The 22,182-nt window shown below is 48.4% G+C and overlaps 10 protein-coding genes and 1 non-coding gene across 11 annotated transcripts; 3 read left to right on the top strand and 8 right to left on the bottom strand.

Annotated features, from left to right (window-relative positions):
* Window positions 1-566: 566 nt before the first annotated feature.
* Window positions 567-2,723, bottom strand: nop7 (mRNA-binding ribosome synthesis protein NOP7; the record flags this gene model as incomplete). Its single annotated transcript, XM_033569577.1, has 3 exons — window positions 567-2,470; window positions 2,543-2,641; window positions 2,702-2,723. The coding sequence occupies 3 exons, from the start codon at window positions 2,721-2,723 to the stop codon at window positions 567-569; spliced, it is 2,025 nt and encodes a 674-aa protein (XP_033428383.1).
* A 258-nt stretch (window positions 2,724-2,981) lies between these two features.
* Window positions 2,982-4,478, top strand: ATNIH1004_004912 (GPI-anchor transamidase subunit GAB1; the record flags this gene model as incomplete). The annotated part of the gene is made up of 5 exons (XM_033569576.1): window positions 2,982-3,123; window positions 3,189-3,253; window positions 3,317-3,519; window positions 3,569-4,191; window positions 4,240-4,478. 5 exons carry the CDS (start codon window positions 2,982-2,984, stop codon window positions 4,476-4,478), a joined length of 1,272 nt encoding a protein of 423 aa, XP_033428382.1.
* A 57-nt stretch (window positions 4,479-4,535) lies between these two features.
* On the bottom strand, window positions 4,536-5,270 carry ATNIH1004_004911 (N-terminal L-serine N(alpha)-acetyltransferase NAT4; the record flags this gene model as incomplete). The annotated part of the gene is made up of 1 exon (XM_033569575.1): window positions 4,536-5,270. The coding sequence occupies one exon, from the start codon at window positions 5,268-5,270 to the stop codon at window positions 4,536-4,538; it is 735 nt and encodes a 244-aa protein (XP_033428381.1).
* Window positions 5,271-6,571: 1,301 nt separating this feature from the next.
* On the top strand, window positions 6,572-6,940 carry ATNIH1004_004910 (uncharacterized protein; the record flags this gene model as incomplete). Its single annotated transcript, XM_033569574.1, has 2 exons — window positions 6,572-6,736; window positions 6,875-6,940. The coding sequence occupies 2 exons, from the start codon at window positions 6,572-6,574 to the stop codon at window positions 6,938-6,940; spliced, it is 231 nt and encodes a 76-aa protein (XP_033428380.1).
* Window positions 6,941-9,333: 2,393 nt separating this feature from the next.
* Window positions 9,334-9,621, bottom strand: ATNIH1004_004909 (uncharacterized protein; the record flags this gene model as incomplete). Its single annotated transcript, XM_033569573.1, has 2 exons — window positions 9,334-9,414; window positions 9,466-9,621. The coding sequence occupies 2 exons, from the start codon at window positions 9,619-9,621 to the stop codon at window positions 9,334-9,336; spliced, it is 237 nt and encodes a 78-aa protein (XP_033428379.1).
* A 673-nt stretch (window positions 9,622-10,294) lies between these two features.
* On the top strand, window positions 10,295-13,274 carry ATNIH1004_004908 (putative raffinose synthase protein Sip1; the record flags this gene model as incomplete). Its single annotated transcript, XM_033569572.1, has 3 exons — window positions 10,295-10,366; window positions 10,411-10,584; window positions 10,638-13,274. 3 exons carry the CDS (start codon window positions 10,295-10,297, stop codon window positions 13,272-13,274), a joined length of 2,883 nt encoding a protein of 960 aa, XP_033428378.1.
* Window positions 13,275-13,331: 57 nt separating this feature from the next.
* ATNIH1004_004907 (uncharacterized protein) lies at window positions 13,332-14,734 on the bottom strand (the record flags this gene model as incomplete). Its single annotated transcript, XM_033569571.1, has 3 exons — window positions 13,332-13,928; window positions 13,992-14,195; window positions 14,294-14,734. 3 exons carry the CDS (start codon window positions 14,732-14,734, stop codon window positions 13,332-13,334), a joined length of 1,242 nt encoding a protein of 413 aa, XP_033428377.1.
* A 52-nt stretch (window positions 14,735-14,786) lies between these two features.
* On the bottom strand, window positions 14,787-14,900 carry ATNIH1004_004906. The gene has a single exon. It is a non-coding gene; the product is annotated as a tRNA-Leu (tRNA).
* Window positions 14,901-17,002: 2,102 nt separating this feature from the next.
* ATNIH1004_004905 (uncharacterized protein) lies at window positions 17,003-17,451 on the bottom strand (the record flags this gene model as incomplete). The annotated part of the gene is made up of 2 exons (XM_033569570.1): window positions 17,003-17,263; window positions 17,320-17,451. 2 exons carry the CDS (start codon window positions 17,449-17,451, stop codon window positions 17,003-17,005), a joined length of 393 nt encoding a protein of 130 aa, XP_033428376.1.
* Window positions 17,452-17,701: 250 nt separating this feature from the next.
* Window positions 17,702-18,535, bottom strand: ATNIH1004_004904 (sulfotransferase family protein; the record flags this gene model as incomplete). The annotated part of the gene is made up of 3 exons (XM_033569569.1): window positions 17,702-18,093; window positions 18,203-18,317; window positions 18,404-18,535. The coding sequence occupies 3 exons, from the start codon at window positions 18,533-18,535 to the stop codon at window positions 17,702-17,704; spliced, it is 639 nt and encodes a 212-aa protein (XP_033428375.1).
* A 986-nt stretch (window positions 18,536-19,521) lies between these two features.
* ATNIH1004_004903 (carotenoid oxygenase family protein) lies at window positions 19,522-21,245 on the bottom strand (the record flags this gene model as incomplete). The annotated part of the gene is made up of 2 exons (XM_033569568.1): window positions 19,522-21,132; window positions 21,180-21,245. The coding sequence occupies 2 exons, from the start codon at window positions 21,243-21,245 to the stop codon at window positions 19,522-19,524; spliced, it is 1,677 nt and encodes a 558-aa protein (XP_033428374.1).
* Window positions 21,246-22,182: the final 937 nt, after the last annotated feature.

The following is a 22,182-nucleotide window of genomic DNA, read 5'->3' as shown; positions in this document are numbered from 1 at the left end:
CAGAATAAAAATCCAGACACAGAGGCAGGTATTAACAGTTGAGGAAGATTCATATGATACTCAAAAGTATAGAAGAACACCGTATCGCTGGAGTAGAGGATTGGATGCTGCAAAGCAGCATGTTAGTAGGACTTCTTGACAGCGAGACGCGTGTTCCATCAAGCAGGGCAAACAACGGGTTCAGAGATATCAGAATAGTGAAAACTTCCTCGGCTAAACCCTGCAGTGCAATAGCTGGATCTGACGGAACAGAGCCACCAGAGTGCGAGCAATCCGAATGTGACCCAAAGAGAAAACGTTTATATCACGTGATTATCCACAGAGCAACGGTATGGACGGCCCTTGATAGACTCACTGGAAATGGCTCTTCTTGGAGGATCTTTACATCAATTATGGAATCTCTAGGGAACCAAACACGCGCATTATACGCATATGCCGAGAATGCACATTAGGCTACATTCTATGTCGGAGAATTGAATGCTATAAAAAATGAAAGACGCCAACACATTTGGTACCAGATCCACGTAAGGATATCATTGTCACAAAGCCAACTTTTTCTTTCTAATTTATTTTTGCCCAGCCTTCTCAATCTTCCTCCGCTTAGACCGCAGTTTCGCTGCCTCTTCGGACTGCTTCTTGTTCGAGTACATCATCTTTTCAAGCAGCTTCCGTTTCTTCCGGCTCATCATCATCTTCTGCCGCTCCAACTCCTCTTCTTCCTTACGCTTCTTAGACGCGATCTTCTTGGCCTGTGAGTTCTTCTTCTTCGTAGACTCGTCGGCCACGCCGTTTGATGAGAAAGGAAGGCCAGCAGCCTCGGCCTCTAGCTCCTTCTGGTGCTGTGTGCGAGCAGATTCTTCTTCGTCTTCCGATTCAGAAGCCGCTTCATCATCGTCAAATCCGCCGAAGTCGTCATCTTCCTCACTCTCACTCTCGTCCTCGTCGGTGCCAGCAACGTCCATGCCGCCATTGGCTGAACCATCATCTTCGTCACCCTCCACTTCCGATCCGCTCTCCTCGGCATTAGCCTTCTTATCGCCGGCGACCTCTTCCATCTCCTCGTCACTATCCTCTTCTGCTGCCATTTCCGCCTCGTCTTCTTCTTCCTGTTCGGCCAGGCTGGCGCGAGGATCGTAGCCACCCTTGGTAGGCTTCACCCATGGGCTCAAGTGAGGTGGCAAAGTAGCACCTGGGGCATACAGATCAGGTCGGAGAAGCTTTCCCTCGTTGATGCAGTCCCAGATCCACTGGGGCTGAATATAAGTTCTACCTGGTATCCGGGTGCCGGGCTTAACTCTCTGCCCATCACCGTCATCGGAGGCAGCCGGGACACTGGGAAGAGAAGACTCTGGCAAAGCGGGCCGGTCGACGACCTGGTGAGTAATCCGAGTGTCCGCCTCATTATGTGTGAAAGCCCCGTCACCGAGTACAGTGTCCCAACCAATTCGCTTGCATCCAAAGGAACGGAGGATGAACTCCAAGGGAGCCTTGGGAGCCTCTCGGGAGATGTAGAACGTGTATGGTGCGAACAGAGAACCAGCGCTATCTCTGCTCAGGTCAGGCTGAGGAAGCGTATCCGCCTCGGGAGCCGTGGGCTCGAATTTATCGATTGCATCAGTGTTTTCCTCGGCGGTGTCCAGAGTCCGGTCATTTGTCTGGTCCAACCCGGCGGCTTCGATCACCTTATCAACCTTCGCCTGAACCTCACTAGAAACCTCCTTGTTTTGTGAAACGTTCTTCGGCTTGTTATTCGCTTCAATTGCTTTGAGAGCGTCACCGACTGCGTGACCTTCGAGGGTAAAGGCTGCCAACTCAGCGCCATTTTCGTCGCTCCTGGTGTCAAATTTTGGTGGGTATCGCAGACCAATGGTGGAATAAAGACGGAAATTGACAAATCCCAAAAGGGTTGTGTAGAAGTCCACGAACGTGGCCATAATCCGGTAATCGACATCACCATTGACACGTTGCACGAAGCGATAAGGAACCAACCACATAATATCCTGGCCCTGAATAGTCGCCTGGTAATAAATACCCTTAATAGAAAGGAAGGACTTTCGCAGCGAGTTTGTGGTGATCAGATAGTGCTGAAACTCATGGCATAGCCGCTGGCAGAGCGCAATCGTTTTGGGAGGAACATGATTGGTGGATGGAAGATTGGCGAAGAGAAATAGAAGCGACAAGGCGTCATCTAGATCTCTCAGGGCATCAATAAAGGTCGGATACCGCTCCTTAATGACATGGTCCAGAGTGAGTTTCGGTGCATGATTCTTCTCCAAGCGAGCTGCATCGCCGACTTCTCCACGCCCAAGGGAACGAGCAATCTTTTTCGTAACCGCTTTCTGCTCACGGAATTTCCGAAGCAGAGGTTCATGGAGAAGATACTGGATATCCTTGGCGTAGTAGAACGTAGTGTTGGGGGTCGACGTCTTCGAGGCCTTCTTCTTACTCCGAGGCTCACGGGGATAGATACCTAGACGAGACCAGAAAGAAATCTCTCATCAGAATCACATCGCGCAATCAGAAGCAAATGCATTTTTCATACCTTTGAAGATACATAGTCGACGGAAATCAGGCAAGGAGATCTGGAGCTTGCGCACGGCTTGCGTCCGAGTGATGTAGTTTTTGGCCTGGCCAGAGACACCTGAAAGCAGTCAGTATTAACAAGGCAATTATCGCAAATGTTGGCGGCCAGAAAACTTACCCTTCTTCTTAATTTTGCCCATGGTGGGACGATACGAAGGGGTTTGCGTTTAGGGTAGGGAAGATTGAAGAAAGCTCAGTCTGATAAACCCGAAAATTTATTGGCGATAAGTTTTTTTTTTTTTTTTTTTTTTGTTTTGTCCTGATCGGGAAGATGGCCCGTGCGCTACAGAAAAGGGAAATGCGTGGAGTCTTGGCACGTGGTCGAAAGGGACAGCTGACTTTCGCCTCTACGAGTCTTCTCCAGACGGTCGATGTCTGGCCGTTCTATTGTTTTCGCCATGCCAGTCGGTCGGAGGAGAGCAGCTTTGTTTGCTGCAGCCCTGTCTCTGCGGCTTCTACTTTTGGTTCTTTTTCCTTCGCTTCCAGATCTGTTGACGGGACGAGTCGAGGTGTCTACACCGGTCAATAGCTTCAAAAGACGTGAGTCGAATTGTAGTTGCAAAGCAACATGTTTCATAGATGGTAGAGCTGATCGTATGTTGTAGTTCAGGAAGGAATTTTTCTCTACACGCGCAATGTGTCTCCCTATGACGGAGGAGTCTACCATCAGGTACGGCAGCAAGACCTCCCCGCAATATAGGTCTAGTTCCCTCTAACGACTACTGCTATAAAGGCACCCCTCCTACTGCCCATCTTTTCCTTACTACCGAATGCGCGAGACTTTCCTTTGCCAACTGCGCTTATCTTCTCCGTGATCGACCTTGTCAATGCGAACGCGCTGATTACCATATCGGAGTCTGATCAGGCGGTCTCGGGAAGGTTATATACGGCGCTGCGCAAACATATCCGGTGGAGTGGAGTGGAGATTGCAGCATGGTACGGATGGATTTTCCACCACCTTGGTGTGATGGTGCTGACATGCCAGGTTTTTGTTCAATCCTTTCACCATCGCGACATGTCTAGGCCGGTCCACCAGTGTCTTGACTACCACTGGGATCCTGTACGCTCTGTCCAATGCTGCCAATGGGAATAGTCTGAATGCCATGCTAGCGCTTGGATTTGCATCGTACCTGTCGATATACCCAGGTCTCTTATTTATTCCACTGGTGCTCTTGTGTTACGATCGACATGCTCAGAACGCCAAATCTCCCTTGGGAATGGCCATATTTGCAATGCAGCATTTCGGCATTTTCCTTTGCAGTGTCACCGGTCTACTTGCGGTCTCGTGCTTGATCATAGGTGATTTTTATGAGTTTGTTTCTGCGACGTACGGGTTCCAATTGCTCGTTCCTGATCTCACCCCCAATGTCGGTCTTTGGTGGTACTTCTTTATCGAGATATTCGACTCCTTCCGGGAGTTCTTCCTCGGCGTTTTCTGGCTTCATCTAGCGTCATATGTTGGAAGCCTGTCTATACGGCTACGACGTCAGCCTTTGTTCATCATCACCTCCCTCTTGGGAGTGTTTGCTATCTTCAAACCTTATCCCAGCATCTCCGATGCCTCGCTGTATCTTGCTCTTCTCCCACTTTATCGGCATCTTTTTCCTTGTAAGTGCTTCTCCTTTCCAGATTTTGGACTTGTCTAATAGTGAGCAGTGATGCGATATACTTTTTTTTCCATTTCGGCATTGCTGTACGCCGCTCTTCTCGGTCCAGCATTCTACCATCTCTGGATCTACGCAGGTTCCGGAAACGCCAATTTTTTCTACGCAATCACCCTGGTATGGAGCCTGGGTCTCTCGATCTTACTCGCCGACACCATCTTCGCTGCTCTCAGAGAAGAGTGGGAGCAAGAGCACCCCGAGGTGCGGGACAAAGACGTGAAACAAGTTTAGTAACTGATTCCGTCGTTGATTTCTAATGCGGCGGCATGGGCTACATCATGGCACCTCTCAACTGTCTGTATAATTTCTGTCGATCTCTCGCAATGGTTTGGACATGATTCGATAATCCGGCTCCTTGACCAATCCGTTTCGCAGCCTGCGTGGCTTCGGGGAGAACTCATCCTCCGTGTAACCGAGCTTGTCGTAAAAGCGCATGGCCTGGGTATTCGATTTGAAGACCGTCAGCATGGCCTTCTCCAGACCGACTCGTCTTCCAATGTTCTCGAATCTCCGCATCAGCTGCTCGCCCAGTCCCTGTCCTTGGACTGCGGGAGCCAGGTGGATCTCATAGCAGTAGATGACCTCCTTCCCATCTTCGTACGTCACCATGAAGGAAAGAAAACCTAGAGGATGTCCGCTGGGGTTCGGGGAGACATCTCGTAGACCTTTTCGCAGGATCATATACCTCATGTCCGGCAATCGCATCTCCTTCCGCTTCTTTGACGGGGACCATCCAAAACTGGACCCTGTATAGGCACTTGAGGACGTTAGTTGGATGAGGTTAAAGCATGCCTCGAAGTCGGCCGCCGGTATTGATTCAGCGGTGTAAATATCCAGTATATAATCTAACCCTCTCTGAAATGGATCTTGATCATGATTCCCAGTAGCTCTATTCTCTGTCGATGCGCTGATATTAAACGCGAGTTCATCGCGTGGCACGTGCAATGAAATGAACTCCTCAAGTGCCAACTGGTTGGTACGCTCTACCAACGGTAGGGGGCTGGTGTCTAGAACATGTTCCATTAAATCGAGTCCAGTCGATCGAGTATATTCCAGAAACAGCAGATTAGGAAGGGGAAATCTCCGGTCAAAGAACCCATGACTCCGACCATCCATCCCAACACCACCGCAGGATAGAAAATAAAATAAACAGCCAATGTATCATGCAGCCTAGAACAGTATTCCTTACCTGGTTCCTGTTCCTGCTCCTGTTCACTCTCTGTTAATCCTTTGGTCCTCTTCAAACTGCGCAGCGATGACCGCTTCGGTGTTGGTTTTGGCTTGGTCACCCTGCCATCGTGGACACATGATGGCATTGCAAATGCCTTTTATTCCAAGGTTGTATCCCAAGTGATGGAGATGTTTCAGTTTCAATTTGAAATTAATGCCGTTGCAAAAGCTTAAACGATGAATGTGTTTCGTTTGGAGGCTGTCTTGGCGGTTGATGATTCAACAAATCCTTTGTTTTTTCCATGTGGGTGTTTTCTCCCGGGCCGCGCACCTGCTTTTTAATGTATGTACTTCGGGTTCGCTCAACACCGTCAGGTTTGCATCTATATGCAGCTGAATAGTGTTTTAGTTATTCCTGTATTTAAATTAAAGTGGTTGAAAAGTATAGTAGCTAAGGCAAATAGCTATTTGACTCTCCAGAACGATAGGCTCTTCGGTGATTATATGTACTCTCTGACCAATTGTACGCACAGAAACGATCACTATATTCTACACCCCTGGTCTATCTGCCCCTTTGACGCTCAGTATCAGTCTATATTAATCATGGGATGTACTGTCATGAGAATGTCTTGCTTATGGCACCTGCTTTACAAATACCAGGTAGTTTCCGTGACACCCCTGCTCGGTCCTTGCCAACACTCTGTCATCTTGCCATTCTGCGTCTGTCTGCACCGGCATTTTCAATCCTCACTTCTACGCTGGATCTAAAGGAGTTACAACCCGTTTTAGTGAGCTTGGGCTTCCAGAAACAAGGAGATCTACGGACTTCGAACGGAATTTTCCACATTGAGAAACCCCAAATCACGCACTCTTCGTTTATCAGTAAGGGGGATCATCAGCACCTCCAGTCTCATTCTATTTGCGGTATTCGAGTATCGAGAGGATTTGGCTTGCAGAGCACTCTTGACTAATCCCTTAAATAACTAAATTGTTAATTAGGCATCTCATCATGCTTGGAGGTGTTACACCAGGATCTTAAGCTGCTACTGACTATTACCTAACAGGACACTTTTTAGTAGACCGGATGCCCTTCCACCAAACATTCCCTAGTCCATTCAACCCCTTAAATCCCTTTAGCATATAAATCCAGACCAATGGTAGCAGTCAGAAGTACAAAGCAGTGGAGTGTGGTAAGCAAGGAGAAAGATTTTGACGGTCTTGTGTATGGCGATGCCCAAGTTCTCAAAGTGGACAAGAACAAAGTTCTCGTGAAATTCCATGGAGAATCGCTGAATTATCGTGACTTGATCATCCCCAAGGTATGTGGATATAAATATCTTGTGGATCCTGACCAGTGGCAGACTTTTTCCATACTCCCACCACGATGCGCTGCCTACTATACGATACGCGATGCTGACATTCGGCCCTCTACCGCGGGATTGTTACCCTTCGCCTAGTCTACCCTCGCCGCCCTGGCTTGTCCTAACTATGAGCAGCTTATGTTTGTGTCAGCAACCCTATGAGTAAGTTCAGCCAGTAAGAAGTTTCACATGGCTGTGATTTATCTTATGCCAAAGCATCGTTCAAGTGGACGTTCACATGCTCTATTTCCTCTCAAGAGGATTCTCACAAAAAAACAGTACCAGGCATAGAACAAGCATCACGAGGTGTTGCTTTTGAGACATATTATATCATAATATCGTCTACTTGTGAATATGATACCATATCTGTCCTTCCATGAATGTGTCATCAAGATATTCTACATGTATCTAGTCATCATACAAGATATTTCTCTCGCGCAGGATTCAGGTTTAAGAGCTTCCACTTAAGCCGATCAGCTACATACACCTGGACGATTGTATGTGTTTAGTGTGCTCTAATATTTTTTTAATCTCTGGTTAAAAAAAAAAGGTCTTGGACACAATGTCGAGCATTATAAAATCCGGCTCGGCTACGATAGACAGCATGACACTCGTTGCAACTCCTAAATGTATTTTATAACTGATATGTAGCTCACAGTTGACGTGTTCCTCACTTACATATGCAGAAATCCTAAGATCGCCGGTCGGTGAATATAAATAGGTCTTGGTCCTATATCTACTGTACAACTGCAACATATTATTTAAATATAATTTTTGTTGCTCTGGCTGAACAAGCATGATAATAACAAACGAGTCTCGCTTCATTTGAAAAGTGTTTATAATGCCACTGTAAAGATTGCTATGACCTACCAAACAGAGATGGAAATGAAGCTAAGCCAACTCTATTCAGTGGCAACGAGAACACTAAGCAAAAGAGAGGAGAGGAAGAGAACCAAGGTGAGCAATGGGAGTATACATCTCCATTGCTACCACGGTCCTCCACGACCAAACATAGTAGATAAAACAGACAACGAACAACGCAAACCGACATCGCAAACCAACACTGCAAGACCGACCCCGCGCCGGTCGTCACAAAGATAACATAAACAATATCTGCCTCATATATTATTCAGAAACACTAATGAAAGCTTGACGAACACATATAGCAATCGCTGTAGGTCTGACAGAGAGCATGTGTATGACAGCGTGGGTGAGGGCAATGATTTGATAGACCAGAGTTGGCTGCTTTGGCATTTCGAGGTGCAACATCCTCGCCTTCATTATCAGAAACTGGGTCATTGCTATGAAACCTCTTTGCCGATTCCATTGAGCAGTTCTTCACAGAAAGAATCTGATGCAACAGTTAACACTGTCCCATCATGGTCTAGCAGATAGTATCTGCATTCCTATCATCCAAGGTTCCCATAGGGTATTGGCCTGCCATGTCGTTAAGTTGCTTGCGGGTCTCCAGAATCATGATTCTCTCGGGGATTGGTAGAGTATATCAGTTTGTCGACATCGAGAAACAACTTGCGGCACTTGCAATTAGGAATAAGAGTCCACTAAGGCCCTTCAATGACATTATAAGTGTTTGTTAGATAATCTTAGCAAGACTATGCATGGTATTTATGCAGAGTGAGTGTTATACAACAAAAATACTCTTTCAGTCCCTTGCTTCTTTTGCACCCTTGTTGCTACCTTATATATTCATTAATTGATCACGAATGTAGAACAATCTTTTATAGAGCTGGGGATGTACATTACTTATATAGTGCACCTGAGATGGCTGCTTATATAAAGATACTACTATTAAACGCATATCACCGCAACCCAAGTCATATTTGGATTTATATTCGGCTAAAACTTCCTGGAAAAATATGAGCGTTACTTAGCCGCATGCTTTAGTATGTAATAATTCATAACAGGTGGAGCCTATCCTAACTCCAACATTTGTAGTCTTGCCATGGTTTAGTGGTTAATAACAGGCCAAAAACAGGTGGTTGTTTAGACTCGGCAGTGAAGGTACTAACAGATATAAGCCACTATCATGCAGACTTATCTATTATTCCTATGTACACGCACTACAACTAATTATAGTATGATGGCTAGACAATCCACTGCTGTAATATTCTTGACTAAGGCTAAATACAATACTACCTAAACTTCCTACCAGTCTTATGAGATTAGTACCAGACTTAGATCTAAAGCACTAGGTAGCTAACCTGTCTAACTGGTCCTTTTAAAGCTAAGGATAACGCTACCACCAGATCCCTGCGAGGCACATTATTGAGTTAGTGAGCAATCTGGGGGGTTTGGTCTGATTAGGGGGAGATAAATTAGCTTATTGTATGCTTTCAATGGAGTATCGGGATAAAGCTTGTTGGCTCCAGGCAAAACACGGGCAAGCAGCACCCTGCGTGGTAATATCTATAAGTGCATGACACGGTTTTAGGAAGAAGATAACTGCAGTAGGGCAGTAAGTAGGCTAGTTATAAAAGAGAAATCTGCATACGAATCTCTAGAACTCTAACTGTAAATGTGATCTTTCACAGCCATTAGCCGTCACAACTCACATCGTCGAGTGGAGCAGATCCAATGATAGTAATGACACCCTCGAATTTGATGCACTTGAAACTCTAGTTGAGCGTGCCGGAACCGCCAACCTCCACAATGTGATCAACACCAACATTGCCTGGAGTCAGCATGTGAGCGATCTCGCCCCAGTTGGCGCCCGACTTGTAGTTGATAACGTGTTCGGCCCCAAGCTCCTTCAGTTTCTTGGCCTTTTCGTCCGACGAGGTGGTTGCGATGACCGTGGCACCAGCCGCATTGGCGAACTGCATTGTGAATTGATCTTTTATTGTGCCCCAGGGCCTTTATCGGGTGACCTACCTGCAATGCGAGGATGCTCACACTACCGGTTCCCTACGGCTTGCTGCAACGCACGCTTCTCATTCGTCACCGGCTTGCCTTCTTATGCCTGACTTGTATTACATTTATGGCACTGATGCCAAGGGCCAACCCCCAATCGTGAGTACGCTGAGCAACATTTGCACGTGAGAGGCATCTATGTTGGAAGGAAGGCCTCGATGAAAGATATGGCCAGGGCGATCGAAGTGAACAACATCCACTCGGTGGTGGATAAAAAGGTCTTTCCCTCAGTCAGATCAGAGAGGCCTATGAATACATAGTGAGAATGTCTAACGCTTGGGAATGAACTGCCATGCTAACTTTGCGATGTAGTGGGCTCAGAAGCACTTTGGCGATCTGGCCATCAAGATCGACTGAATGAGCTGGAGGCACGAGGATGCATGAAAGAGGAGTTTTTTATGCTATTTCAAATTTAGCAGAATCCATAATACCATAATGTATACTCGCAGTCTCTGTTTGTAGTTTTATATTGTAGAGCTGCTGCTCTTGTACAGCCTCAGGCCGACCAATGACGATCCTCTCTGTTTCCCCTCACCGCATCGTCACCTCTCCAACCCTGGAGGCATCACCATCACCATCATCACGATGCAGCATATTATGCCACCGAAACTATCTCATTATACCATCACCCTAATCCTGGTCAATACGGCTATTGCTGTTTCGCCTCCTTCTGATACCTCCAGATGCCGCTAACTACCCAGAAGTCAACCCGCCCCATCTCCGGGCCGAGTGGCAGTCAAAGAGTAGCACAGGCTGCGTACAATCGTGCATACCAGGCGAGTATGTTTGCCCGGGTTACATGCTATCCGCCCGTGGGACAAGTTACTTGTCCCAAGAGGATTCAAAGGGCCTTGGAATCCGACAAGGCTGATACGGTGGGTCTACGAACTCTGGCTGGACCCGCGAATAAATGGTAATCAGTGAAAAGCTTCGATTCGTTGTAGTGATAGAGTCGAGCTGTGCATTCCCAAAGCAATGTTGGGAAGCCGACATTTGGCATAACATCGTGGGCGTCGAATGGAGTGCCCTTCCGCTGGAACAGCACCATGGCCACATAGCACCGCTTATGAATGGCGAGGAGTCTACTTACCAGTATTATCGTCATGTTTTCTTCAGTGAACTTGCCCTTCCTAACCATGGAGGTCGTGCTCAGTTTACTGTGCGCTTCCGGCCCGGTCCTAATGGAGATTGGCAGTGGCTCAATGAACAGCAGCACGTGGGCAACGGGGAGCTGGTCTTCGCTCCCAGAACCGCTATGCAGGATTATAGCGGCTCGATTGAGATTGGTGTGATCTCGGCAAAAGACCATTTTGGTGTCTTTTTCGAGCGCTTGTCGTCCGAAATAGATGTTGAACCACGCAAGAGTGAATCACCGGGGTCGTCTTTGTGGCACCTTTCTGGGGAGGTTAATCCTGCCCAACAAGAACAGTCAGGACATAGATCCCTAATTCTGGGGATACCCTCTTCGATGGTCCGGTATTTTGCCTTAGTGCGGGTATGGACACCGTGGCTGGGACCCAGACATGGCGGCAGCAAGTTTAAATTATCTGAGGATGCGATCTTGCTTTCGTTTCTTCGAGAGGATGGAATCCATGTAGTTCTTCTGGCAGTTTCGGGAATAGCCAACGTTCTAACACTGCTTTGTTCCGGAGAAGACGGAGAGGTGATTATTAAGTCGCAGAGTGATGCCACCAATGTTTCTAGGTTTCAGGTTCTAGTTGCGGCAGCAAATGATTTCGACGTGGCCATGAGTTCTGTGATGTATGAAGCACGGAAGGTCGTTCGGCCGTATAGCGAGGATGTAGCCTCTGCTCGGGTTCCAACTCCCGTTTCACCCCCTGGGGATGATTCCGTGATGGTCGAGAAGGACGACGCACAGATACAGTGGCTAGCGAATTGGTACGACGGCTTGACGTACTGCACTTGGAATGGGCTGGGACAGAAATTGACCGAGAAAAAGATCCTGAAAGCTCTGGAAACGCTCAAGTCCTATGGTATTGAGGTCTCCAATCTGATTATTGACGACAATTGGCAAGCGTTAGACAACGAAGGCGAACCCCAGTTGAAGCGGGGATGGAAACAGTTTGATGCAAATCCAGATGGATTCCCGCGGGGGCTAAAGCAGACGATTAATACTATCCGCCGAAGTAACCCAACGATTGAGCACATTGGTGTATGGCATGCCCTGTGTGGATATTGGGGCGGCATTGCGCCAGACAGCGAACTGGCTACAAAGTACAAGACTAAAGAAGTGAAGATACGATACCCAGCAGCCAGTGGACCCATTGGCCATGCGTCTGAAAGGGAGTCTCTTTTGGTCATTGACCCTGACGATATCCAGCGTTTTTACAATGACTTCTATAGCTTTCTCACATCGGCCGGGGTGGACTCCGTCAAAACGGACGCACAGTTTTTCCTTGATCTCCTGGCGGATCCAGAGGATCGAAGAAGATTCATACCCGCATACCAGGATGCATGGTCTATTGCCTCGCTGAGATACCTCAGCACCAGAGTTACGTCGTGCATGTCGCTGTTTCCTCAAGCAGTATTTCACTCCCAACTTCCAACCAACAAACCCATCATACCGCTACGAAATTCAGACGATTTCTTCCCAGAGATCCCCGAATCCCATCCCTGGCATGTTTTCTGCAATGCTCACAATGCTCTATTCACCCGCTATCTGAACGTCCTACCGGACTGGGACATGTTCCAGACTAGCCACCCGTACGCCACTTTTCATGCGGCGGCACGCTGCATCTCCGGTGGCCCAATCTATATCACCGACGAGCCCGGAAAGCACAATACCTCTCTCCTCAGCGAGGTGACCGCCCCGACCGTTCACGGGAATACCGTGATCCTGCGGCCCGATCTAGTCGGCCGCACGATTGACACATACAACGGCTACCACGAGGGCCACGTCTTGCGCGTGGGAACATACACCGGATGGGCACGAACCGGAAGTGGCATTCTCGGCCTGTTCAACATATCCGCTTCACCCAAGTCGAGCCTCGTATCCCTGCTAGATTTCCCGGGCATCCACAACGACTACAATGGACAATACGTTGTTCGCTCGCATACAAGTGGCAAGATCACGGACCCCATGCGCCCAAAGGATGCAAATTCCGTTGTAGCTGTGAATCTAGGCCCGAAAGGTTGGGAAATCCTTACAGCGTATCCTGTCCGCAGCTTTACCCTGCCAGAAAACAAGGACAGAAATGAAAAACAAACCCACGTGGCGGTCCTCGGTCTAGTGGGCCAAATGACTGGCGCAGCGGCGCTCACCAGCTCAGACGTGTACATCCAAACGAACGGCCGTCTCCGCATCGACGTGAGTCTGAAAGCACTCGGGACGTTGGGAATATACCTTTCCAATTTGGGGCAGCAGAACATCGCAGAGAACTTGATGATCACGATCCTGGAACAGCCGATCCCGCAGAAGATGGTATGGATGGAAGAAGGCGAGAATGCCAGGGTCCTCTCGGTGGACGTTCTGTCCGCATGGAAGATCATGGGGTTGGAGGCAGGCTGGAGTAATGAAGTTCTTATACAGATATTTGTTGGGTGATTAATCTATGGGTTGGATTATAGAGCATTAATATTCAATATCCATCAATATGCACAGTTAATCTAATACTGGCCTCCACCCCCGTCTCGCCACGAACCCCTCTACCCCTTCATCGCGTAGTACATCACACCCCAAACGCCCCGTGACGATGCTCCTCTCCCGTTCAGGTCCATGGACATAAAATGGATCAAACCCCAGACAGCGCCCCGTTCTAGGATCAGGATCGGGATCCTGTTTTCGCACCCACCATTTCCCCGCCGGGCCAGGGCCCGGCTCATGCGTGAACCCGGAGTTGTCCCGGTCCAGCGTGAGGAACCACCGCCGTTGATGAATCGAGCCGATAGAGTTTGTAGACCCCGGGTACGCATTGTCGGTGCGTATTCGGTGATCGATATCATCAGCCTCCGCCTCAGCCTCCGAATCCCGGGTCTGAGCAGCGTCCAATGGGTTCTTTTCTTCATCAGATGAGAGTTGGGTCGACGACCCTGATGATGAGGTACTGTGTTGCTGGGCCCGGGTCCGGGCGACTCGTCTAGTGGATCGACGTTGCGGTCGAGATATTGATTTCCGCACATCCGTAGTCCTGTCTAAACGCAGGATGATGGTGTAATTGGATGGAAGACGGGTGCCGTGTAATCGGAGACGGATCTTGCGCTGGGTAGTGTCAATGGTATGCATGTATTGTATGTATAAGTATTACTTGTTAAGAATACATACGTTTCGAAAAGCCAATCGAAGCTTCTCACTCTCACTCATTGCACACTCCGCAGAGGGAGAAGGAGGAACGTCAGAGACTTCCGATTGGGAGTCATCTGTTTCCTGCACCGACGACTCGATTTGATACGGTAGGATCTCATACTCTCCTGTATCCCAGATGATCATACTGCCTGTTCTGGACGAGGCAGTTTCAATGAGATGATTCTATAGGGCGATAGATTAGCAAGTGGCTATCAATCAATCAACTTGATACGGAAACGGAGGAGACAGCCATCGAATATATAAATAAAATATAAACATACCCATAGACAATGGACCCTCGTTTCGATCGCATTCCGATTCACGCGACGACTATTCGGATTACCCGGGAGACCGTACATAATGGACCAGCTCACGGAGCTGGAGGCCGAAAACTGCAGCCGGAGATCATAATGCGGACCGGCGATGGGATGATCATGTTGATGGATGACGAAATGTCGACCCTGGGGATGTTGATTACGCAGATACAGATCCACCCAGTCTGGGATTTGTAGACGCGGGACCTGTGGTTCTGTAGGACGACTTGCTGCACTCAGTTGCGCGGAGCAGATGGATAGGTGGTTGGGGACTCGGACATCGCCGGCCTCGATGGCGGCGAGACGGGATGTGCTAGGTTCTGGTGGGTATGGTTTTGGACGTTTTCTGGGCGGAGATACGGGGGCGTGTAGAGTGGATAAAGGGATGGGTTCATAGTTTCGCTTCATATTGTTTGTTGTTGAGGTACGGGGGTTGTTGATATAAGGAATATAAAAAATATGACAAGAGTGGGATTTGAACCCACGCCTCTTTCGAGAGCCGAAGTGACACCTCAATATGCGAGATAAGAGTTAATCTTGACTCGGCCGCCTTAGACCGCTCGGCCATCTTGCCATGCTGATTGGAAGTTATAATTAACTTTCTTGGTTAATAAGGCAGGTTAACAGTTTCTATGGTATACTGACAAAGAATGAATGCTAAGGTCAATGAATTATTGTCTGTCGACAATTATGGTAATATTGATTATTCAGCACCTTTCTCGGTCAAATTTTGTTGATGATACAACATCATAGGATTGCTTATATTTCCTGTATGATGTTTTGGTAGTTAAGTTGAATCAGAGACCTAATTCTATGGAGGATCGATACTTGCGGATATGCGTATTTTTTTATGGTCGACATTGTCACTGTAGAAAAATGCACAATAATACAGAACTAGGGCTCATGTAGAGCTAATGGTGCTTTTGTGGCCGAATTGTAGTTCGCATACCCTATACGTCCACAGCCTCGGTTTGTATATTCCAGATGGCTGGCGAGATAGTCGTTAAATTCCAACTCCGTATTGAACGGCCCACCACGTCCATCGTCAGGGATACTATGGACGATCATGTTGCCCTCGACGGTGTCTCCAAACAGGTAGGGTATGTCGTTGGGAATCTTTCGCAGCTATGAAACGCAGGCGTCCAGGTCATCTGCAAAACGATCCCGTTCAGCGTAGGACATGGGATGAGCCACATCTCAAGATGCTGTCCGTAGAGATGTGTCGTGACGAGATAGGTTTTGCCGTCATGTTCTCCCACATCAGCCACTCGAGGCGCGGGGATGGTTGTGTACTGTTCCGCGAGCCAGAGGACATGAGGCTCGCTCTGAGGAGCGTGTATGCACCATTTCAGAATCAATCCGAATGGCAGTCCCCAGACCCAGGGTAGGATTTCGGGTCCAGTCAGCCAGCGTCCGATTGGTTGAAGAGCAGAATAAAATCACATTCGTAGCCGTAAGGGTACACAGCGTGACAGACGATACAAGGCTTGTCGGACGAGAGGACTGATAAACGCTGGGCTTCGTCAGCTTCTGCAATATCAGTTGTTGAATGGCTTATACATTTTTGGGGGCCTAGGCCATCCTAGCAAGATCGTGTCCTCAATGGAAAAGAGATGCAACCAATTGGCCGTTCGCAAGTGAACCTCAAATACAAAGTGGCTTGGTAGGCTCAATATGGAGTCTCGTGGGGAAATTTAGAATGCCATGTTCCGAAGTCGTATTTGGTTCCATCCCCAAAGAACAGACGGGAGGGTTCTTCGGGATACAGCTTTCGTAGAGAGTACCGCCAGCGCAACTGTGAGTAGTCCTCTATGTTGTGGCTTGCGTACTAACCCGATTAACTAGATCGTAGTCCTCACACTCATCGCTAGGGTAACCCAGTTCAGCTCGTACTTAAGCCATTCCCGGTAGGGGGGTTGCAGTTGGGATGTCAAGTGGTGGACAAATTCGTGGACTCCGTCTCACCTCATTTAAAGAAATCGAAGCTGGAATAATACATGCGGATTCGGCTGTCGCCTTCACCGTCCCTCCATTGGATCCTTGGATATGGAACGCGACGGGCCATCTTTCTGGCGCAGTAAGCACCCAAGATTCTTCGGAATAGGATCAAACTGGATATTACGATAATTAGCTCGGAAGGAAGCAATGGACGGGGTGCCTATGTTTTGACACTAGGAGTCTCCGAGTCTCCAGTCATGCTTGAATAAACGCAGACCAGTTTCCACATCTCCGCTTGGATTGATTCTCGAGCTTAGATAGCGTGCGGCTAGCTCTCATCAACGACAGATTCGACAAATTAATTAGAAGGAGGTTTTTAGTGGGCAAGAGATCTGCCACAGGGATACTTTCCAGTACAGAGGCGGTAGCCATGGGATGTTAAGGGCTGTGGGGTGCTATAAATATGAGAATAGTGGAATGAACCAGCGTGATGGACATTCGGTACTAAAGGATAAGAAGTAACTTCAAAGTCTCCAAGTCTCTGTTGATATGCACTGATGGTTGCTTGTCGTTGTAGTCATAAAACGATGGCTGGGGATGTGGGCTGGCGCCAAGTGACTGCATGGCAGTGTCCCATATGTAGTGGTCCGCTATTTTAACTAAGTGGCTAAAAAATCTCTACTAGAAACCTCTTAACGCCCTCAGGACAAAGAAGCAATTTATCTTGGGCATCTATACTCAACGATCGTTCGTTACCATCTCCCAGATGATCAACTCTTCGCCATTTCCCCAAGTATCTCCAGCCTGCGGGCCAATATATTCGCGCTCTAGCTCGAGACTTGACTTTCGCTCCTCACAAGAGAACACTTGCTCGTGGCCTGGAAGGGAACGACGAGGATTCGTGCTCTTGGAGGGATCAAGGTCTGGGATGTAAGACCAGTCAGCGCGACGTGGTACTTGTGATGAAGCCGGTTTTCCTTTGAAGTTAGCCTGGGAAGTCTTGAAAAGATGTAGATCCAGAGCATATAATATAATGTGACGTAAGACACTTATACGGGATGATGTTCGTCAAAGATGATGTTGAGTTGTTTGCAGATCCTGGTGAGGAGCAGGGCGTCGTCAATATCGTCGAGTTCTTGGTAGATGAGGAGACGCAGTTCAGCAGGGATTTCGAGGAGAGTTTGCATGGCCTTAGGGTGATAACAGCAAATTTCATAATCCACTGTCTTGTTGAGGCTATGGAAAGTGTAAAAATCCCGAGTAAACATAATTATTTGGGTGTATCTCCTTGAAAGTAGATCGAGCCAGAGCTTGAAGAGAAATCACAGGTAAACCAGTGAACTACAACTCGTATCAAGATTATCCCTAAAAAGTATGCTGTATACAGAGAATTGTGCTCGTCTCCAATAACTGCAACCTCAACTCCGTTTTGTTTGTCTAAGAATAGTACCACCAGGCAGCTGCGGCGACTACCGGAGCCAACAATATCAGGCCTCGCTTGACCAGACCAGCAACTCTCACCCAAAAAATAATGATATGGAATCGTGTGATAAAATCACCTTCGTTCACATGGGGGAAATAACTGTCCGACACCTTTCCTAGGAACTGACACAGGGGCGCCCAACCATCCTGGACTTTAAATTCAAGTACTTCACGCCCTCGTTTCTGCGCAGCGGTCCGTACAAGGTCGTTATGTGCGGCAAAGCCAGTAGTCAGACGGCTACTAGTCTGCCAGCTCCCGTCCGTCCACACGGAAAGTGCGGATTGTAAGAGTGGGATGTAAAGGCCGATGTATGTCTTAAACATAGAAGCAGTTAGTAGGTAGTAGTCTACGTCAATAAGAACGAAGAACAGAAACAAGTTGGGGTCAATAGTACTCGATCAAAGAACTCCAAAAATCTCCAGCGTTTCCAGCCGAGGATGATATATAGAACGTACGCTGCATGGAAGCCAACCAGGGCTCGACAGCACGGGTAGTCAGAATAATCTTCGCGTCAGGATAGGCGTCCATCAGCTCTTCCACGAAGAGAATACATGGAATATCAGTAACAGCCTGGGGCGGTTCTCAGCCACAGCGCACGTACGTGTACATACATGCATAGTAGTGCGCATAACAGTAAGACGGGTTCATACTCATACGTCGTAGCGCCAGAGCATCGGGTTGAAATCCTCGCCTGAAAACTTGCGGCCATTTCCATAAAACTTGGCATCTATAGCACGGTTCCAGAGAACCAACGAGTTATTCTGTTGGTCCAGGGAACATTCCGCCATGTGATAGCAGGTTATCCCGGCTCCTTCAGCGCAACATACAGGGCTTTGGACACCTGTCAGCAATGAATAGTTCGGATGTATTGGAGTATCAACTGGATGTACACATGGTGCCGGCCCGGGACATGCCAAACGCCAGCACTTTCATCTCCTTCTCACGGTGAGCAGGAGGCTCCATCCGTGGATAAGGCTTTGTGGGAAAGGGGATATTAGCCATCTTGCGTGTAGTCAAAGTGCGAGAACGGACAAGGAGGTGGTAGACTGGAGATATGGGAAGAAAGTCGAATGAGTAGGTCGGTCGAAGTTGAAAGGGATAATAGCACTCTGTACTTTAACAGGTTCTTTGTTGGCCTGAATCGCTTCTCCACTAAAGAAACAAAGAAACCCCCAACCGGCTTAGTGTAACTGACCAGGGATACTGCCATATGCAGCCAATAAGTCTTGGACTATCTGTTGGTATTAGTCATAAATCTCGAAGACAGGTGTACTTTAATCTCCAGCGTGGCTTGAGCTATATTTAGTATGTATATCACTCTCCCTAACATTGCATGCATAGACATCGAATTGTGTCGATTAACGTATTCAGCAGTGGACCGGTCCACACGGCCGTCCCATCCATTTTCCACATACCTTCAAACAGAGTAATTCAACTACCTAGTAGTAGAAACACATAGATGATTATTAGTAGAAACCAATATGTATAATGGCTTCCCAACCTCTGGGGTGTTGTGAAGTGTGCTAGATAGTGCTGTTGCTTCTGTAGGTTCTTCTACTCTTTCTACCTAAGTCTGTTACCTAAGAAACTCTCAGTTTCTCTAGATATTTATAATAAATCATTACTATTTCATAAAGCACTATCATTCTTGTTCTTTCTTAGTCTGCTGCTTCTTCTAGATGGCTAAATTTATTCGGTTTGTTGAAGAAATCATGATAAATATGTAGAAAATGGGCGGGACCGGGCGTTGAATACGTTAACCAACAAGCGAGAATCAGTAATCCCCCGTCGGCACCCCCCTCGTTGGAATATGTTGGCCGTGGAATCCAAACGCTACCGGCCCGCCGACATTCGCGCGCCCCAGCTCTGTAAGGTTATGGGCATCCAGACACAGAAGAAAACTCTTGCCTGTTCTGCCATTCAGCACCACGCTCAACAGCACCCCGTCATCTTCCTTGGAGCCGTTCGGGTCCGCAACAAAGATGGGTTCTCCAGGGGACTGCGCGTGGTGCGCCCATAGCAGGACTTTCCTGGTCTCGCTGTCGAATTTGACAATCCCGTCAAAGAAGGTCGATTCACCGCGATTGACCACTGCGTACGTGTAGCGATGCTTGCGAGTGACTAGGTTCGGGTTCATGGTGGGCAATTCAGGCGAGAGTCCTCTGCCCTCCTTCCATTCCACGATGGCGGTTTGCGTATCTGTGCTGGGAGTGGACGGAACAGAGGGCAGACGGAACCGCGAAAACGTTGCGTGTGAAATATCCTGCTTTGCCAGGACGAGGGCTTTTGCTTGGGGAGAATTCGATATCATGTTCTCGTACAGCGTTTGATGGAGAATATCTATGTTGCCATACGTGACCAGATCAGCCACGATATCGGTTTTGGTCTGGTCGCTCGGCGAAGGTTCCTGCCACGCATTGATGGTGTGGAAGCAAAAGAAGGGACTGCTCTCGTATGTCGCTACCAGTCCCCGGTCTCCCTTGCGGTCCACAACATACCACGTTGCTGGTTTGGACGGGTCATAAGGCTGGATGGCCTCGAGGAAACTGCCTTGAAAATTGGCCGGGGAGACATGGGAGTTCCATACGCAGAGAAGGACGTAGTCCTCGGTGAGTAGGAGAGAATGGAGGTATGCTGGGATCCCGGGGAAGGTGGCCAGGATCTTCGTTTCACCGGTCGAAGCGGACGCACAGAAGATGCGATAGATGGGAGCAGGGCTAAACGTGAGATTGAAGTTATACATGCTTCCGGTGACTGGATCCGACCGTGCATGGGATGCCGAGAGAGGTCCATCCAACTGGGGATGTAGATTTGCCTGCGTGGCTAGTCCGATCGGTTCCAAAGTTTCGGGGTCGATTTTCTTGTAGTTGCTGGTGTCCGTCTTTCCATACAAGGTTTTTATTCCGGAAGCGCTGGTCCAACGGCCCCCATTGACTTCATTTATTTCACCACCTGAGTAGGGACCATCAATCACTGGCATGTTGATCGAGAGGGTCACACCGATGTTATGCATGGACGGATCGGTGGGATCATAGGAACTTTGCACTTTCTGGAAGACGGTCTTGCACGGATCCCGCTTCTGTCCAAAGCTTATGCTGGCCAGTTGGCCAGTCCGCCGAACCTCCTCAATCAGATGATCGGTAGAGAAGCGGGAATTATAGAAAACCCGTGTGGAGGTTGGCGAATCATCCGAGACAATGATCTGAAATCGATGGGTTTGGCTAAACCCATCGAACCAGTGGGACAGCTTGAACGTTTCACCTTGCTCTGTGTCGACCGAATATCGTCCTGGTCCGGTTCGATAGAGAATCCCAGCTGCATACGCTGGGATATGGCCGGCGACATCCAACTCAACTGGAGTCCGTTCCTCGTAATTTGCGTCAAACTGTTATTCGATCAGCCTTTAATAATCCAAGGTGTCGCAGAACGTACGCCTGGTTCATTTGGCCAGTCATTGAAGTGATCCTGGTCATCAGTTTGTTGCAGTGCGGTGGCCATATTGATACGTGATGCTGCACTTTCTGGGAGTTACAACGGCTCTTACGGTTGAGGACGCCTTTATATCCAACCGTCCATATGCCCTGTGGGGGAAACCCGACGGACATCATTTGATGCAAGGCAATGCTTTGATCGTCATCATCCTCGGCCCCAGAATTTTGGCTCCAGGTCGGCATATCTCCACGGAGCTTACCGTAAACTCCAAGGCAGCACTTGATTATTTCGCTCGCATGGGATTGGTCCCCGGAATATGCTCTGTTGAAGACATTGACCCACGGCGGGGTCAGTGCAATATCAGCTTCCCTGACTTCATCCCTCTTACAAACACACTCAGATTCCCTTCTGGGGTATTACCATCCCCAACATTGGGAATAACCCTCAGTCGGTGTTCCTAATTCGACCACACCTAAACAGCGGAACGGACGCTAAGATGAGCTGTCCATCGGGAAACCCTCTTGGCTCGACTGGAACTGCCTCTGAGCCCGAGCCCATATATCCCGTGAGGGATAAAATGTCTGATGGCCGAGGTCCCATTTCGAATCACCCCCGCTCCCGTCTTGATAGCTGGGATGCTGAAGTTCTGCCGGGTTGGATTCCTGATACGGTTCTCCACTGGCGCGGGGAAGGGCGATTTGATCCACCCCTTCGATATCATGTAAACGCTGATATGTGCATTGCTTCTGTCGAAATTGACACTCGACGCAAGGATGTCCCCCATTACAGGACTTTTTGAGTTTTGCACAACTGTCACATGCATGTTTTTCTTTACCGCCTTGAACGGGCTTTGGCATCTCCCGCCCAGCCCGTATACGCGTGGAGCATGACTTCCAGTGACGTCGCAGTGCATCCCTTTTCAGAATGTTGTGTTAGTTTAAACAAGTGTGCAAGTTGATGGCCCCATGCGCCGTACCGTCTTTTGTAGAGCGAACTACAAAAC

Source organism: Aspergillus tanneri (genome assembly GCF_003426965.1).
Source record: "Aspergillus tanneri strain NIH1004 chromosome Unknown AapTan_3_pilon_pilon_pilon, whole genome shotgun sequence".
Taxonomy (NCBI): Eukaryota; Fungi; Ascomycota; class Eurotiomycetes; order Eurotiales; family Aspergillaceae; genus Aspergillus; species Aspergillus tanneri.
Note: the sequence above shows the minus strand (reverse complement) of the source record. Positions and strands in the feature narration are given on the sequence as shown.